The sequence below is a fragment of the Stegodyphus dumicola genome, chromosome 6, assembly GCF_044657685.1.
Source record: "Stegodyphus dumicola isolate Sdum_Otavi_A_Nest chromosome 6, ASM4465768v1".
NCBI classification, from domain to species: domain Eukaryota; kingdom Metazoa; phylum Arthropoda; class Arachnida; order Araneae; family Eresidae; genus Stegodyphus; species Stegodyphus dumicola.
Genome location: NC_140773.1, coordinates 205,815,738 through 205,835,441, shown reverse-complemented (window position 1 = coordinate 205,835,441; position 19,704 = coordinate 205,815,738). Strand labels below are relative to the sequence as shown.

Here is a 19,704-nt window from a genome sequence, read left to right as displayed (position 1 = left end):
GGCCGGGCGGAAATTAATATAATTAACGGCTTGACATGTTGGGCAGGACTGGACATACGCCCTTGTTAACTTTTGCAGTTCAGGAAAGTAGACTGCCTCGCGTACGCGTTGAGTAGTTTTTCGAATACCAGCATGAGAAGCTAAAGGGCTGTCATGGAGCTCTTGCAGGATATTTAATCTAAGACTAGCTGGGATAACAGGTCGAAATTCGTTGTTGGAATTCGTAGTTTTTGTATAAAATAATAGACCATCTATTAGTTCGTAATGGGCCGCCCTATTTCTTATCGCCACAATATCTTGGTGGCTAAAATTTTCAGGATCCTTCAAATACTCATAAATACTTCCAAACTCAGGATCCTTACCCAGTTCGGTTATTACAGTTTCTCGGGAATTTATTGTACACGCTGTCAGCATTGCAACTTTTACGGTATTACCCTGTTCGTCTAATTTAATTCGTGACAGGGCATCTGCTACGATATTTTCCTTTCCGGGGGTATGCTTGATTACCAGATTATATTCTTGCAGCTTGAGTGCCCATCTTATTAACCTTGGGGATAAATTTTTTCCAGAGTACAATCTAGTTACCGCCGCATGATCAGAATATACTGTTATCGGCGCCTTTCCAAAATAGACTCGGAACTTTTGCACTGCTAACAGAACTGCAAGTGCCTCTCTCTCGGTCGCGGAATAGTTTCTTTGTGTTTGATTTAAAGTTCGGCTAAAAAATGCTACTGGCTGCTGATTTTGCGAGAGTACCGCTCCTACCGCATAATCCGAAGCATCCGCTGAAATTTCTAAATTTTCATCCTTTTCAGGAAATTTCAACACAGGGGCTTGCGTTAATGCTTGTTTTAATTTTTCGAAAGCACTATTGGCTTCGGCCGTCCACGAGAATCTTGCCTTTTTCCTTTTTAATTTTAACAATGGCTCAGCGATAGCCGCAAAATCTTTTATAAAGGACCTATAATATGAACAAAGTCCTAGAAAAGAAGAGAGCTTCTTTGCCGTGTTTGGAGTCGGATACTTTTGTACAGCGATTATTTTTGATTCATCTGTCTCGATCCCTTTTTGCGATATTTTGTAACCTAAATATTTTAATTCAGGGGCTGCAAATTTGCATTTTTCGACATTAACTTTTAGACCGGCCTCATTTAATAAAGAAAACACCTGTCTTAAATCCTGTACATGTTGGTCTAGATTATCACTAGTAATAATGATATCGTCTAAATAGATAAATGTGGACTTTCCGAGAACAGGTCTTAACACAATGTCCATGCATCGCTGAAATGTTGCTGGGGCGCCTGAAAGGCCAAACGGCATTCGCAAAAATGCATAAGTGCCAGACTTGGTTATAAAAGCAGTCTTAGGCACGTCCTCAGGCCTGATCCCTATTTGAAAATAACCATTCGTTAAGTCTAAAGTTGTCATAAATTTGGTTGATTTTATGTTCCTTAAAATTTCTTCTATAATCGGTAACGGATATACCGGATATTTCGTTATGGAATTTAATTTACGGTAATCAATAGCGAATCTCCACCTTTTTGGATGCTCCAAAGGATAATCATTATTTTTCTTACATAAAACCACCGGACTAGCATAACTACTTGAGATAGGCGTTACGATCTTTTTACGTAGCATATCGGTAATATGCCATTCTATAATTTTTTCCTTATTCTTATCATACCGGTATGGTTTTTGACGAACCGGCAATGCATCTCCGGTGTCAATACTATGGTTAGTAACCTGGGTAAATCCTGGAATATCACTAAATAAGGAAGCAAATTCACTTACCACTTGTCGGATTCTATCTTGCTCGTCATTAGGCAGGTGGTCGAGATTTACCCTTGGCGGTTCAACCTTTTCTACACGCACTGGTTTCATCGTCAACTTAAGAGACGCTTCATTAAAATCCAGTGTAGCTTGTGCGTCTGAAAGAAAGTCTATTCCTAGTATTAAGTGTGCTTGCAAATTCTTTACTATAAAAAACATCACCTTTACTTGTTCGTCCTTGATACGGATGTACAAAGGTACTTTACCTACGCAGTTACATTGTTCTCCTTGCGCCGCTAATACTGTTGTATTATCCGCATTATATATGCGGTATTTGCGAAAATACTTTCTAAAAAAGACTTCTGCCACACAGGAACACTGCGCGCCGGTATCCAGGAGTGCGGTGGCCGGGATATTATTTACCAAGACTTCAATCTTCGGAAGAGTTAAATTTTTCACCATTACTGTATTTAACTTGTAGGAAGAGGGGTTTTCGTGGCCTTCGGATTTCCGCACCCTCTCGTCAGCAGAAATCCGTTTTAGTTTAAATTATTTTTTCTTTCGGTGCTTTCCTTCTTTCTCCACTGGCCTTGAGACTTTTTTTCTGGGTTGCTATTGAACTGTCGACGTTCGCCGGCTGTTTTTGAATGCTCGGGTTTCCTTGCCCACTGATTCGCTTTTTCTCCGTAGCCATGTGCTTGAGTTTGCTGTAGTCTTGGCGTACCAAATTGGTTTCGCTGTTGATATTGGCGTCTTCTTTCGACGTCCGCCGTTCTTCTACTTTCAAACTGGATTGCTAGCTCAAATAATTTTTCCAGTGTAGTCGGATTTCTCAATTCAATAAAGTCTTGCACTTGGGGTAGTAACCTCGGCAAAATCACTTGAATTATTTCAGGATCCGGACGGTTTCCATACAAGAGCTTGAAAACGTGAATTTTTCTTAAAATAAACCTGGAGAGGTTTTCCATTCTTTGTTGATATATACTGAAAAGTTCTGTTTCTAATTTCGCACGATCCCTTACAACAGGGAAGGCTTTTAGTAGGGCAGTCTTGAAATTTTCGTAGGTATAGGTGGGACTTCCTGCTTGACCCAAGAGACTTCTGCCGATACATTTGAACCAGTTAAGCGCTTGGCCCCTCAAAGCGCTGGTAGCTAAGGTAACTTTTTGAAACTCGTGCACGGGGTAGAGCATGAAGTGGTCATCCAATTTTTCCAAAAAACTGGTTACCTGTGAGTTTCCATTAAACGTTGCTTCTGGTTTCATCGAAGCGCGCATGGTCTGGACAATATACCCAAATCCTTCCAGGGCGGCAGCTGGCATTTCTGGATTCTGAGCTGTTTCTGCAGGCAGCACAGGTTCTTCTTGAAACTCGGCCATGGTTATTCTTCGTCGGGCGCCACTATCAGGTTCAATGTTTCTTCTAACCTTCTTCGGAAACATACAATGACCTGACTAGAACAGAGAGCTTACTAAAGCTATGTTCACTAATTGTAGTAAGTAGACAGGATACAGACGAAGGGTATACAAAACCCTTTATTTTTTTTCTTTATATACAATGACTTCCGTACTTCGGAATACAATGACCCTCCACTCGGGGTCTAACTTAAAAGATATCAAAATAAAACTAAACTCTAATTTAACTTTAGAATAAGATTGGCCTTATAATAACAGGAAGCGTATGTAGCACAGAGACTGTGAACACTACAATACGTTTAATTTATCAAGAGGATTAAAACCTCTGGCCTGGAAGGCAAAGTAGCAACTGCGTAACTTCTAAGGTAAGCGGCCTGCTTCGAACTCACGGCTTCCTCTCTTCTGCTTGGCAAAAAGGCCACACTTAAATACTTGGCGTTCGCCAGACAACTTTGCATAAACTCCTTCACGCTTATAATTCTGGCCGGAAGTAGAAAATAAGAAGTGATAGTAAAGATTTAAAATAAAATAAACGTTAGTAAAACTTAAGATCCTTACAGTATGACCATGAAGGCGATCTATTCTATTAGAAAGTTCCTTATGAAAAGCATCCTTTCCCTTACATAGTTAGAAAGCCATTGCGTGCTTTGCTGCTTTCAAATAAACAAACATTCCAAAATAAAAGGCTGCGTGTGGACTTTACTTTGTATCCTGTATATAAAATTTTTATTGTACTCATTGACTTTTTTTTTATCTAATAAGACGAAACTAAGAAAACATTTAATTGGGTCAAATTTTTCATTTATATAATTGTGATGGTAAAAAATTGTAGAATAGTAAGAAATTCATAAATAGCTCATTTGGGAGAGTAAGAAATTTAAGGGAATATTACAACTTCAATAATTTTCTAATGCACTGCTCAAAAAATTAGGGGAGCAAGAATAAAAGCGAAAAAATCGTCGCGCGATAGCCATTCGTGGGCATAAAATGGAGAATACAGGTATAATAAAATACAATACAGAAAAAAAGAAGCAAAAAACAATTGTATGGGAACTTTTTGGAATGGCATGATATGATGTTTCAGGGCAATTTTTTGGAATGGCATGATATGATGTTTCAGGGCAACAATTTGGTTATGTGTAAACGACAAAAAAACTTTTTGTTTGGAAATGATACAGGATGGTTAATGTGGCATGTGCCCCCCTCCCCCTACACGAACTGCTAACACTGCTGCACACCTGTTTGGCATAGATGCTATGAGGTTATCGATGAGACTTTGGGGAACACTGTTCCACTAAGAGAAGGCCTAGGTCTTTCAGAAACGCGTCGTCCGTGCGTGTCTAAGTAACTGGATCGGACTAAGATCAGGAGAGCACGCGGGCCACTCCATAAGCAGTACTGTTTCAGTTTCAAGAAAGTTCTTCGCAAGATGAGCTGCATGAGGTCTGGCATTAATTATTCTGCATTAACAGAAAGGAATTACGAATGACTGCAGCATAAGTAACGATACTGGGTCTCAAAATCTCGACTGATTACCTTTAAGCCATTCGGAAAGTGCCATTCGGAATGAGATACAGGTCCGTACGTTCACCTATGCTGATTCCAGCCCATATCATCACATAGGTTTTTGAGACTTTTGAGAAAAACTTTGGAATATAAAGATTACATTTTTTGCGATAGCAAACGTTTCTTCGTTGTTTACATTTGAAAAATAATTACTTGTAAGGTGGTCATGATCAGAAAAGCGGAACTAAGACTTTAAGGAATACGAGGCGTTTTCCCTGTTTATGTACCTCACAAGTTTCGTGATGCTAGATTAATTGAAAATGAAAATCTTAAATATGCTAAATTGAATATGACCTAAGAACTAGCTGGTATTCACGTACGATAAAATGGGGAATTCGTAAATAGGGAAAACCACGAAAGCCAATCATGCAGACAGCCCGTTCACTTTGGATCGAACTGGGGCCGAAATTCCAGGATTCGGGGATCTACTCAGCCACTGATCATAAATAAAAACCCTGAGATAAGGGAAGAATTAATTAATTCCCAGATTAATTTAAGAATATGAAAGTGAAAGTATTTTCTTAAAAATTATAGATCGTTTGGACTTATTTCGAGGAGAAGTAATGGAGATATTAAATCGAACTGAAAAAAATCAGATACAAAAATGAGGAAGTGAAATTATCAGCTGAGAGAAGAGAAATTTTAAAAGCGAAACTAACTGCAGTGATTATTTGCAATATTATTAAATTCTTAACTAGTTTACATATCAGTTATCAGTTGCATTTGTGATTATTTTTAAAATCAGTACTTAACAACAGCTGTCTCATCTTTCTTTATGCAGGAAATTTTTACCGATTTTTTTCTTGCCTCTGTTCTGATATCAGTTGGTATCTACTTACGACGTAAACAAATGCCCTATTTTGAAGCATTTGTGAAAGTAAATTTTGTTCGCAACTGCTTTAAAATACATTGAAAAAATTACTAGAGTGATGAAAAATAATTCCCATCATAAAAAAATTAATCGCAGTGTTTTTAATTTGTAGCAAAATGTAATGGTTATAGAGGATGCAAGAGAAATGATAGCCACAACTTTTAAAGGCGCACAGAATATGACAAAATTAACAATTTTATCCATACATTGTGCGATGGAATGTGAACTCTCAATGTAGAAAGACAGTAAGCACGAAGAATACAGAAGAAGAAAAGTCATTTTAAATTATGAGTATTTACAATATTTAAAAGAATTGTTGATGAACATCCAATGCCAAAAAAATGCATTACTACGATGACGGGACGACTGGCGTACACTTTGAAAGATGCCCAGCATGTGGCGTAGCTAATTTTAGCGTTAAAGTTTTCACATGAGCCGATCTGCGTCTTGTGAATGAGATCCGTCGTCACAGTAATTTGCGTTTTGTAGTTGGTGATCGTTCATATGTTCACACAATTCTTTTAAACATCAAAAACCATTTCGGTAAAACTCGACAGCACAAGAGAGGAGTAAAAATGATTCATCTTTTTGTTAGAAATATTAGGATTTTTTTGGAGGTCGGAGAGATGAAAAATTAACAACGGCTTCGCCGGGAATCGAACCGCGGAGCTCTGGAATACCGGCCCAGTGTGCAAACCACTCCACCAAGGCACCCTGGGTTTTTACGGAACTAATCGCCAAATCCTGGGTGTGGAGAATCATCATCCAATACCCTTTTACTTCGGGCGCCACTGTAGAGACATTAGGATTTTTTTGGAGGCCGGAGAGATGAAAAATTAATAACGCCTTCGCCGGGATCGAACCACGGACCTCTGGAATACCGGCCCAGTGTGCAAACTACTACACCCCGAAGGCACGCCAGAAAGGAGGGAGAATTACGTTATACATATACACCGAATTTTATAACCTCGTAAAGCGAACTGCACGAAAAAGTTTTCTTTGTGGCTCAGACATAACCGGGAGTTTTTAAAGTGCCTTGAAAAGACATCTATCAATGTTCTCCCCTTTCAGAGGGTTAGAGATTAATACTAAGTTTTACATTTCGAAGCCAAACTGCGTAAAACAAAAAAAAGGAAAACAAAGAAACAGAATTATCAAGCACAAGAACAGGTAAAGAACAAGTAACAATTACTAATAAGTACACTAATTAACTGTAGCAATTTTAATAAAAGCAAGAACTAACAAAGAAAGTAAAAGATATTAGTAAACTCAAATATTGGCTATTAGAAATATCTTTCATTCATTACCGTAATAGTGGAAAGGTTTATAGTATTATAAATTAGATAATTATAAAGCATATGAATTAGATTTCTTATAAATCCTACCAATTAAAGTTATTATTAATTTTGCATATCTCTCTAGAAATAATAGTAATGAAATGCTGTTGTTGTTGCCTTGCCCGGGAATTTCATGGGAGAATGGTTGCCAGAGCCTCAAGGAGGTGGGACGTTACCTTCCACCCCATTTTTGAGTGAGACCACCCCGGGGGGTCAATGGATACCTCTCCACTTTCCTCAAACCACATGAGAGGACTTTCGGCTCGCCATATATTTAGAGCGCCCCTATGACGCAAAGACACTGTACAAACATCCATGCCTTCTCTGGGATTGGAACCCCGGCCCTTCAGTACGGCAGTAGTCTTCCCTAACCACTATACCGTCTGGGCGGCATTGTAATGAAATCTGAACTAGAACAGAAAATTTAATATAATTATATAGCGTGCAAACGATTATTTAATGCCAAAAATTGTAAAAGTGTGATAGAGACGTCCAAACGGGACAGTGGTTAGTGACTCTGATTACCCTACCGAAGGGAGTGGGTTCGAATCCCCGGAGAAGGCATGGATATTTATAAATGTAAAGTATCTCTGCGGCATGGGGGACACTCAAAATGCATGGCAGTCCGAAACCGAACCTGCTGAACATTACAACCGTTACGCCACGAAGGCATGCTAAGAAGGAGGAATACCTTATAAAAGTAACGATGCAAATATTTATAAAAATTATTAGTTAGATATACTATTTGTTTCCTGTGAGTTAGATATATTATGAATTACATTAACAGAAGTGTTAAACTAAATTTAAAAATACATATCCATTGCTTTCAAATCGCTCAAACTAAGTAGGCTAGGTAAAGTTTTAATTTGTAAAGTAAATTAAAGAACTTTTAATAGATCTAATGATAAAATCCTGGGATATGGCAAAGCGAAGACTATAGAAGAGAAGTTGCATGTGTTTTAATATCAACAATATAAGCAACAAATATATATCAATGAGGTGTTAAAAACGTAACAATTCTAATAAAATTAAATAGCATAAAGGAGAAAAATTAAAAACCAAATAAAGGCTTGACATGAAACCTATTACTATAATATAATTATACGTTTGGAATTATTTACGTATAATAGTAAATTTTAAATAAATTTAAATTACCAGATTTATTTTAGAAAATTAAAGGATTCTAAAATTTGTTTAGAAAAGAAGAAAATGATAAACTGAGCCAAAAATGTGCAAACTTTTACGATTACATTTCGTTCGCCGTGCTCTTTGTACTTTCTGTGTTTCTGTATTCACATTCTACCGGATATTGCATTGCGAAAACTGTTACTTTTATCATGTTTCGTCACCCCTTAAAGCTGTGAGCTATATTCTGTATATATTGTGTTTACAAAAGTCTGTACATAGCCTTTATTTTCACAATCATTGTTCGTAGACATATACTGCGAATTATATAAGTGTTTTAAAGGACGCAAATATTCATATTTTGGCATTTTTAAATAAAAAGAAATCAATATTATAAAATTATGAAAATTAACTTTGTTTACTATCCCGCGGTCCTTAACTTAATATTCAGTAAATGTTTGTATTCGTAATAAAAAAAAAATCTGAAAGGTTTCAGATTTTAAATTACGTCCAAAGGAGCGTTTTTTAACGTTTTTTAACCTTTATTTATTAAATTGTACAGACATTAGGTTATTTCGAAGCAGTAAAGATGAAAAATAGGCAATGCTCTCGCCAGACTTGAGCCACGGACCTCTCAAATATGCGCCGAGCGTGTTGATCACTACACTACCAAGGCATACTAAGAAGGCGGGGAAGAAATACCTTATATACTTCCCCTTTTAAAGGGCGACTGGAGATTAGGGGACTCAATCGCCCAATTCTGGTGGTGGAGAATCATCATTCACCACTTTTTTTTTTAGTTCGGGTGCCGCTGTAGAGACATTAGGTTATTTCGAAGAAGTAGAAGTGAAAAATGAGCAATGCCCTCGCCGGAACTCGAGCCATAGACCTCTCGAATACGCGCCGAGCGTGCTGATCACTACATTACGAACGCATGCTAAGAAGGCTGGAGAAATACCTTATAAAATATCATGTTCTACATACTCAAACCATAAAATTCAGTTCAACAGCAATATCGCAAAATAATTTTAAATTGAGCATATCTTTAGAATTTCTGATACGAAGTCTTCCGCTGGAGATAAAAATGTTTCTTCTTCCTTTTTTTTTTTTTTTTTTTTTTTTTTTTCCAGTACAGTGTTGCCACGGCTCAATTTGAAATCATTTAGTTTTTTTAACCAAAAAATCGTGTTACTCAATCTGAAATCAATAATAAAACAAATTTCAAATTCTAATTAGGGCTTTCACATGCCCATATTCTGTGGAAGATTACATTATTCAAATTTTGATGGGTCTAGGTACCGTTGTTTTATCACAATGCGAGAAACATGCATACATTCATGTAGATTATTGATTACTTAATTTCTTTAAATATAATACAGGGCGATAATATTTGGTGGCAACAATTTGAAGAATGATTCACCATTTATAGTTTTCAACGCAAAATACCAAAACGAAATTAATTGTCCTTCTGGGAAAATTGCCTCTTTGGACTAATAAAAAGCACAGAATATTTTACTTTTTTAATTTTATATCACATTTTATGTGTTTTTATTTAAACTTATTTTTTGCAGAAACAGACGATTCTGCATTTTGAAAGTATGTCAGACATGATAAAACAAAATTCTTTTGCAAGCTCCGTGTTCTAAGCTGCCGCATCTTTCAAGTTATATAAGTTTTTATGGTCGTTTCTTTTTTCCCGACAGTGTATATGAGAAGCCGAAGAAAACCTACTAAATTAATTGTTTAAAATAATAAGATTATGTTTCAGACTTTTTTTCCATTTTCAGTCGTCAAAATTATTTTGCCCTGTATTGCCTTTGAAAGAAATTTCGCCATATTAACTTAATGTGATTAAGCTGAGATTATCTTTTGAACTTCATACACTATGACCAATACATGAATTATTTAAACAAATATTTGCTTTTATCGAATAAGATTAAAATAAAATTGCATTATGTGCATTTCTTTATAAATTGCATTATAAATATCAAAAAGAAATTATGTGAAATCAAAATAAAATTTCCAATTCTACTTAAGAACAAATGCTAATTGAATGTATTTTTAAACATGTTTTCAGGTTTCTTGAAGTCAACATTAGAAGATTCATAACACTGAAGATGTCAAAGAAACTTTTGTTTAACTTGGCTTTTATAGCTAGGTCAGTAAATTAAAATCTTCTCTAACGATATGAACTGACTACTAGTAAGAAAGTTTACTGTTACTTTTTAATGTAATATTTGAACTTATGTTAGCATTTTTGTTTTCATATGTTGGAAAGAGAATCTGCGGAATCGTTCCTTCCCAATTTAACAAACAATACAATTTTTGCTAAACATTTAAATTTCATTTTTGAACGGAATCCTGCTGAAAGCTTTTGTATAGAATTTAATTAGTCATAGTTAACTTCAGAAATTAATATCTTAATTTTGGAATTTGGAAAAACTTATGAAATACTTTTCACGTATATTTGATATAGTGAATATTCAGTTTGATCTAATTTTAAGAGCTTTCGTCGATGTCCTTAACCTTGATTTTTTACTTCCTTGTACGAAGTAAAAAGGAAGTATTGTAATCGCGAAAAGTTTCAGGCAGCATATTTGAACGAAAATATCCATTTTGACTGCTATCGAATGCAATTTAACCATGTTTTTGCGTGATATCTGTGCGTAAGGACAGAATAAAATACTCTTCCTTCAAAAAATTATAAAACTGCTTTAAAATTAATTCTGAAGACAATTTTTCGTGGCGTCTGTACGAACGTATGTACGTACGTATCTCGCATAACTCAAAAACGAGTAGCCTCAGAACGTTGGAATTTTGTATATAGGACTGCTATAACATGTAGATGTGCACCTCGTATTTTGGTTGCAATCGGCCGCACCAAATGTATATAAATATATTTATATATATATCCACTCTATTACTCGGCTCAGTGATCTCAGTTTCTTTACTCTTATATGTTTGTAAATTGTACATTTTTTGCTTTAAAACGATTGAATTACAGGGGTTGGACAAAAATATGGAAACATCTTGAAAAAAACATGTTTCTTTGCTTAATATGGTGTAGGAAATCCGTTGGCATCCAAAACAGCTTGCAGTCTTCTCGGAATGAATAAATACAGTTCCTGTATGTTTGCCAAGGGAATATTATACCTTTCTTCCTGCAAAACGGTGGCAAGTTCAGATAACGATGTTGCCGGTGGATAACGAGAACACACTTTCCGTTCCAATGTAGACCACAAAGGTTCGATAATATTCAGGTCTGGTGATTATGGTGGCCAGGGGAGATGGGACAACTCATCCTCGTGCTCAGAAAACCAGTCCTGGACAATGTGAGCTGTGTGAACAGGTGCTTTGTCGTCTTGGAAGACACCATCACCATCGGGGAACAAAGTTTGTACTATGGGATGAACTTGATCAGCCAAAATGTTCACATAAGTCTTGGAAGTCATGTGCCCTGACACAGTTATCATAGGGCTATCAGAGAACCACGATATGGCTGCCCGAACCATAACAGAACCCCCGCCATGTTTCACTCTTGGCAACAAGCAGTCTGTATTATAGGCTTGAGATGGCGTTTTCTAGACGTAAACTCGGCCAGAAGTGGGAAACAATGTGAAAGAAGACTCGTCAGACCATATTACTCGCTTCCACTGCTCTATAGTCCAGGCTTTATGACTTAAACACCACCTTTTCCTGTTGCGGGCATTAGCATCACTGATGAGTAGCTTCTCAATTGCAGCACGGCCAGCAATTCCCTGTTTATGAAGCTCCCTTCTAATTGTTTTGGTACTCACAGGGTTCGGTAACACATATTTCATTCATTTCATTTCAGCAGTAACTTTTGCAGCTGTGGTCTTCTTATTTTTCGTCACAATTGCCCTTAATGATCGTCTGTCACGATCACTCAGGACACACTTTCGTCCGCGCTGTGATTTAGCAGATGATGTTTTTCCGCTTTTCAAATATGCGGAATAAATCTTCGATACAGTACCTCTTGAAACACTAAACACCTCGGCTACCTTGCTTACGGAAGCATCTACCATACGTGCTCCAACAATTTGCCCACGTTCGAAGTCTGTTAACTCTGACATAATGCAATGACAACCTCACATAACAGTACTCCGACAACAACTGAACTGTTTAGCACATTTACGAAGTTGTATAGGTGGCGTCAGTAGTCAAAAATGCCAGCGCCACCTACATATTTCATTAAAATCAATCTTTCTTTTCAAACATGCATTTCACAAGGTGTTTCCATATTTTTGTCCATCTACTGTATGTTGTTTTTATCTTCCGGTTAAGGGTTTTATGCCTTTAGTAAATCTGTGTGCAATATTTTTAGAATTATCAGCAATTTTAAAGTTGTTTAATTGCCGCTAAGCCTGTTTTTAATGGCGGCCATTGATGTTTACATTTGAAACAGGAGACTAGTGGATTTGTTGCCAATCTAGAGAAACTTAGCTTCGCAACAACAAAGATAACGCATTCATTTATTATTGCCAATTAAATCATGCTTAATTATTTCTGGAATTTTTTCGATGAAATAAGCGTTTGAGATTTGCTTCGTAATTTTTAATATAGATATTTTGAGTTTTTATGTATTTTTGGCTTCTCGCGAAGTGAGAACTGAATTAATGAAATGAGAAATACTCAATCGTCTGTGAAAAACTGTTTCTTTCTTTCTTTTTTTTTTTTTTTTTTTGCTTAATTTCTTTTATACATAGTTCTAGCTTTGTTATAGTATTTGAATAGAAAATGTGGCAACGATTAGATAATTCTTTAAATGATATACATTTTGTGCATTCTGAGTTATAATATGAATGAAATATAATACTGTTAAGTAAACCTAGCGCCAGAGTGTCGCTATGGTAAACAAAGTGAATTTTAAAGAATGCATTTATTCTATTGTGGTTTATGCGCTGTCGGCGAAGTAGGTTTAATTCAATCTGATAAGTTTAAATAAAATGCAAGAAAAAATGCGTATAATTTAATATTCCGTATTCATGTGGTGTACACATCATATTTTTTTTAATATTGCTGCGTTCTATAGGTTCGTGGATTTGGAATGACTGATGACAGCACTTGATGGAGATCAAAACACAGTGTATCCACCAGTACTATACAGGGCAGCTCCAGAGCCTTCGAAAAACTACTAAATTTCGAAAAAACTTCGAAAATCTACTTCGAAAAACTAAACTTTACAGCCTTCGAAAACTACGATAAACACGCTGAAACAATCAGCAACACAGCCTTTAGGCTATAACGGTAAAGACACCTTCTCGGCAAAGCACTAAAGTACAGCTCCGGACTCGGTTCGGTCGCTCTCAAGCTAATCTCTGAGTTCAAAACACTACTACTGAACCCAACATACTCTCGATACTCTGCGTACAGGAGATACTCTGCATACTTTGAGAACATTCATGCTCTGTCTATGACATATCGCCAATTATGCCGCCAAATGGGCGATTTCGCGCCAAATCTAGCAAGCCAAAATTTACTTGCAGCTTTCTGGCAATCCTAAGCCTGCTTTGCGGGGAAGCTATCTTAGCAGCTTTGAAGCCGCAGCTGGGCATTTTGTAACAATATTTTATTAACTTATTGGTTAACTGGTATCCGCCGGCACAACGTGATTAATCTGTTGATACCTTCTGGCAATGAAATCTGTTTTTTTTTTTTATTATTTCCACGGTTATGGTTTGGCACTCGCAAACGAAGGGAATTCAAACAGATTATTATTTTTCGCAGCTTCTTTTTGCACTAATGCGAACTCTTTTAAGTAAGAAAAAAAGTGATGATGAGCCGTACTATATTGTCACTTGTTGCTCTTCCTTGCTACTTTACATTTACGTTCAGTTGTTTGCTTGTAGACGCCAGTCTCGAGTTTACAGGCAGGGCATTAACGCCCCCCTCCTCAAATAAAAAAATGGTATCCCCATCCTTCCTTATCCTTTCCCGAAAACAGAGAAAAAATAATAAGAAAAGAAATACAAATCTCGACTTTGTAGAAAAACCCGTAATAACTACCATGTTTACCGAACTGTGTCTAGAATCAAGAATCATGGCTGGTATTTTTGGCTATTTAGCGGCGGATACCGGATATCAAATAAAAACTGATTTTGAAAAATGGCTTGGATGATGAATGTTGTCTTAAGTTATTCATGAAGTGATTTCTGTAAAATTTTCAGATCAGTCAGTTTTCGTCTTTGGGGCGGAAAGAAAATATTACATCGTTGGACAGTTCTTGCACACTTAATGAATTGAGGACTTCAATTGAGTGACGAAGAACTTAGATACACTGATGAATTGAAATAAGAGTTTAGGAAGACTAAACTGTTTAACTAACTCAAAGTATAGAAGACTAGTTGGCACATCAAGAGAGGTGCATTTGTCCATGACTTTCTAAGGGAAGCTTACCTGTATTTATGTTATACGTAAGAGAAGTGTGGGCAACTTCACTCACCAAGCTGGTTCAATTGTCCGAAAATCCTACATAAACTATCACCATTTTGCAACTTTACTTGGAGGTTAGGAGTCACTGCTAAGCCATTTAAAAAGATACGGTTTGCCCTATCTGTCTGAAAGCAAATGAGATTCAGTTACATGTCTCATGTAAACAAAAAAATCCATTTTTCTTTTCATTATCAGGTACATAGTGATTTTTCTTTATCATTCTGTATTACAGGAATGTAAGTATCGAGTTCAAAACGAATATAAGTTTGAACGTTATATTATTACTCTTAATTCTATTTAAAATAATTTCATTTTCTTATTTTTCAGGCTGGATAATGGAAACAGTATCGCAAAACTTTTCATCTTTGAATTATTTCAAAAGAAAAACAAACTTTGGAGTTTGTTTCATTTAAAGTGTATTTCCTTCTGATAGAAGCATAGATATGATGGGAACTGTGATTATTTAGAATCGCCAACATTTTTATTACGCTCATACCCTTATTTCTACAGGGTGTTTCAAAAATGAATGTACCATTTGTTATGGTAACTGAAAGAATATAGGCATATGTGAAAGAGTTTTCTTGCTATATAGGTTACCTGAAGTTCCAATACAGCAGTTAAATTCAACATTTTCGTCTTCAATATTTTTTTTCCTTTATACTCTTACCAGAATATATCTCGATTAACTTTGAAAGACTTACACAAATTTTATTGGCCTTCATAATCATTCTTTGCAGAACTGTACACGCCATCTGATATATCCTGTATTTATTAAGATGTTTTCGATATTTAGATTATCTCTATGCCTATGAAATTTAATATATCATCATGCTTTCATGATGATACATTAAACAAATCATTTCATAAAATTAATTCATTTAATTAATATATCATCATGTTTTTATATGTCATCATGAACTGAATTATTTTTAATGGAAATGCATCATTTATATTCACATGGTTCTGAAAATGCAAAGAAATAAATCAAAACCATAATAATTTTTTAATCGAAGAAAGAATGTTTCTGAATGCTTAAATAAAAAATTGTCGCATTAAATACAATTTATGTAATATGTAAAGTGTTTCAAAAAGAAAAAGCAAATTTTACTTGCTTGTAAAACTGTTATTTCTTACAATACAAAAACGTGTCATAAAGTAGCTGATAATAAAAAAAGAAATGTTTGCTATGACAGCTATTCTGTGTGCACAGTTTTTATAAATCTGTATACTCCAAAGAGAGAACCAGTTTCATTCTGCATGTTTTCTATTTGATGAGTAATTATAAATCGAATTGGTGCAAGTAGCTATGCTGCAAATTTTTGTTGAAATTCACGTAATATGGAGAGCTGAATTATTTCTTAAATAAAACCATGAAGGAGATTACAGAGCATCAGAATTGAACTTTAAGAACAGAGCACATGGTCATCTTGAGTGTTTTGACAAATCAGTAATAAACAACTATGTTCCAATAATGTAAAAGCTATTGAACACAGAGGCATAATCTTTCGTCCTTTACTACTCAAATTCTGAAAGACACACTTTTTATAATGGCAGAAATAATTATTTTAAGTAAGAAAAATCAGAAGTAAACTCTGCTTCTTTTCGTTTTGAAACGTCACGTGCTTAACACAAAAAGATAAGATATTATTGAGCTTGAGACGCTTTGCCAGCATTACATAATATTTATTGGTTTTAAGTAATGCATTTTATGTGATATATTACGCATTAGGTGTAAATATTTAAATAAAGTATTCACATATTTTATTCTGCGTTGTTTCATGTTAATCAGTCTTGTTTGAATTTCATTAACTTAACAGCACAACATCATTTAAGAACCTAAATTAATTGTAATAAAAGTGCTTTTTATTACAAATAATTTAAATGGGAACGAGGACAGATGTACTCTAAAAAATCCCGGTGTTGCCTAAATTGCGCAGATTTTTTTTTACATTAAAATTATTGATAAACGCAAATTTACCAAAAAATGCGTATTTTTTGCATGTTAGTATCCCGATGAATAACGTTTCCAATTATCTCGATTTTTATTCTTTTTCAGGAACAAACTGAAAATCTTTTCAATATATACAGTATTGAGGAGCCGGTAACTATATTTTTTTGAAGATCAAAGAGCATTTTTCAGAGGATCTTATATATATGCGGCTTAAGTGTCTATTTGTCCCCGATAGTTTATTGGTTGCTTGCGTAACTGTACTAGCCAATAGGGTGAAGTTGCCACGCCATTCAAATAGTCCATATACATTGATACCATACATGAAGTTATAATTGTTTTAATTAAATTATCATGGTATTTAAGAACATTTAAATATTTTTAATTCATACAATTGTTGCCTATTATGCATTTAACTATATTTACATATGAATTACCTAGAACCTTGCAAACGTTGAGGAATTAAAGGAGACGAAACCAACTAACAAGTTATGCGTAGTACATCTCATCAGGTAGGTTTACCCAAACTATGCTACGTAATATCCTTTCGCGTAAAGACTTTAAAATTTTGCCCGATTTTATTCCGACATTGTATTTTAAACTGAATTTTCTGCTGAACGCAAAGTGAGCGTGTCACGGGGAATTTGTTTGCATTAGCAATCATCTGTTTTTGAAATGGTTTACAACTGAACGCAAGAGTTCGTGACTTCCTGTTCAAGAGTTCGTGACTTCCTGTTCAAGAGTTCGTGAAAGAACGGACGTAAAATTTAAAATAATGGATGGTCCTCTGCAAAGCGAGATTAAAAATGATGAAAAGATCTACACAAGAAATGTTGTGTACAAAGAAATCTTTGACATGCGAATTAACATTTTGTTATTTAAATCGCCTTTTATTGAGCTAGCGGTGGCTCTTAAGAAGTGTGCCGCCAGTGGTTTCCTTCACTGCACTCTACTTTAAGCAATTCAGCAAGTAGAAGGGCAGTAAGCAAAGGGGCGTCCTCGCCGCCTGCTCTGGGTAATTCAGTTTGAACACATAACCAATGATAGATTGATAACATTTATTTTCCCAAAAGAAGCTCTTTACAGTTCTGCAGCTTTCCGCAAAAGTACTCCTACAACTCTTCTCAGTATGACTCAGCACAATCAGTTCACACCACTTCAAACTACTAATAACACAACCACTTCAAACTACTCAGCACAACCACTTCAAACTACTAATAACATTAAACACAAAGCACTGCAAAGCGTATCTAAAGAACGAAGCTTGCACGGAGATCTCTCAATACTCCGAAGTCAGTTCTGCCGCCAAGAAATTTCCTGTACCTTCGATTTCTCGAAATTACTGGAAGCATGTACAGTTACAGTTTCATATGGAGGCAGATATAGTTATAGTTTCATAGGAATTAGACGAATTACAGTTATACAGGGATCGGACCTAAATATTTCCAAATGCTCGCCAGGTTTGGCGACTTTTAGTGGTTTCTTGCCAAATTTGACGATAAAAATTAGTCGCCAGAATCATCACCAGCTTGGTGATATTTCGTCGATTTAGCGATATAGCCATTAACCTCAATGGTATATTGACTTATATTACCTCAATGTTACACATGACATGCCCCTGTAATCTTATTTTTACGTCAACGCTTCACTCTTTAGGCCCTTCGTGTTACATTATACAAGAGATGCTACAATTTTAAAACTAAATTCACTAAAATCGTTTACATGTTACAATACAAATAAAGATCCTTAAGCACTGACAGCGCGCATAGAATCTCCTCTACAGGTACCAGAGATGTAGATTTTCTTGGCATCACTCAAACCATTTTCGGTATTGCTTCCGCGTGAAAAGTTTTCCTTAAAAATAATAAATGAAAAGTAAATTTTTCAGAATAAATCTTTTTAATCAGAGGATAATTAAAAATCCACTCGCATCAATAACGACATTTTGAGCTTGATTTCAAAGTTTTATGATGACTATGAGAATCATCACCAACTTTCGTTTTTTGAGGACTCATCTTCAGCTTGTAAAGAAATAAGCTTAATGAGAGGAATTTGAATTTGTAAATTATACGTAATTACAGACCTTACAAAATCGCTGGGTGCTATTATTCAAAAATAGGAAGACTGCACAGAAAGGGTCAAGAAAAATATTTGTCTAAACACCTTATTTTTAGCAAAATTTGATGTGGATTGCTTTTCAAATGACTGAATTCGATCCAACAAACTTTTGTTTTCTGTTAATAGCGTTGCGTTCTACTGGTTTGTGGATTTGGAGTGATTAATAACAATACTCGACGAAGAATCAAAATACAAATTATTCTTCAGTATAACTCAGGACAGTTTGAAAAACACGTTTACAGTCGAAGAGAATACGTTAAACACGCTGAAACAATCAGCGACACAGCCTTCAGTCTTCAACTGTGAAGATAGCTTCACGGCAAAGCACTAAAGTACAGCTCTCGACTCGGTTCGGTCGCTTTTAAGCTAATCTCAAAACACTACTACTGAAATCAACACTCTCTACTACTACTCGAGATACTCTCTTACTCAGCACACAGGCAGGATATATATAGCTTTCGACCTGCCTTCGAGAACATGCATGGGAAAACCGGTAAGAATTCATTCTAGAATTTTCTCGCTCCGTCTATGGCATATCGCTGATTTTGTCCCCAAATGGGCGATTTCGCGCCAAATCTGGCAACCCTGCGTTCCCTTGCCATTTCTGGATACCCTAAAACCGCTTTACGGGGAAGTTATCTTACCGCAGCTGGACCTGTCGTAACAATATTACGAATGGAGTCATTTTTGGTAAAAGATTATTACAATTGCTTTGTTAAAGATATTCAAGAAATTTTTTTTACAACATGTTTATGTAAAAAAGAGATATGTATGGAAAGATTGATAATCTCTTATATGGGTCAGGACCTCGTGATACAAAGCTATTTTACACGATATTTTTCCTATCAATCATTCTGATTTTCTAGGAAAATTGCAGTTCAAATTCATAGATAAGATGTTATGAAAGTAATTGCTCTCTTGCTCAAATTCTATTTATTGAAATGCTTGAAAGTAATTTGCTATTTCATCTTTCTCTATAAAGGCCATGCTATTTAACTGAAGAAAGAAACCGAGTTAGCACTAAAATTAAACATATTTTACTTTTGAATTTGTATAAATTAATTTAATTGTAGATGGATGTATAAATGCATAAAAACATAT

General features: G+C 35.5%; 1 protein-coding gene across 2 annotated transcripts in view; it reads left to right on the top strand.

Annotated features, from left to right (window-relative positions):
* Positions 1–16,301, top strand: part of LOC118187138 (peritrophin-1-like) — a 29,014-nt gene extending 12,713 nt beyond the window's left edge. For both annotated transcript variants that reach the window (XM_035357338.2, XM_035357339.2), the window contains exons 4-5: positions 10,162–10,242; positions 14,865–16,301. In XM_035357338.2, the coding sequence (XP_035213229.1) occupies positions 10,162–10,193 (32 nt within the window). In that variant the 3' untranslated portion in view covers positions 10,194–10,242; positions 14,865–16,301. The remainder of the gene's footprint in view (positions 1–10,161; positions 10,243–14,864) is intronic.
* The last annotated feature ends 3,403 nt before the right edge of the window (positions 16,302–19,704 follow it).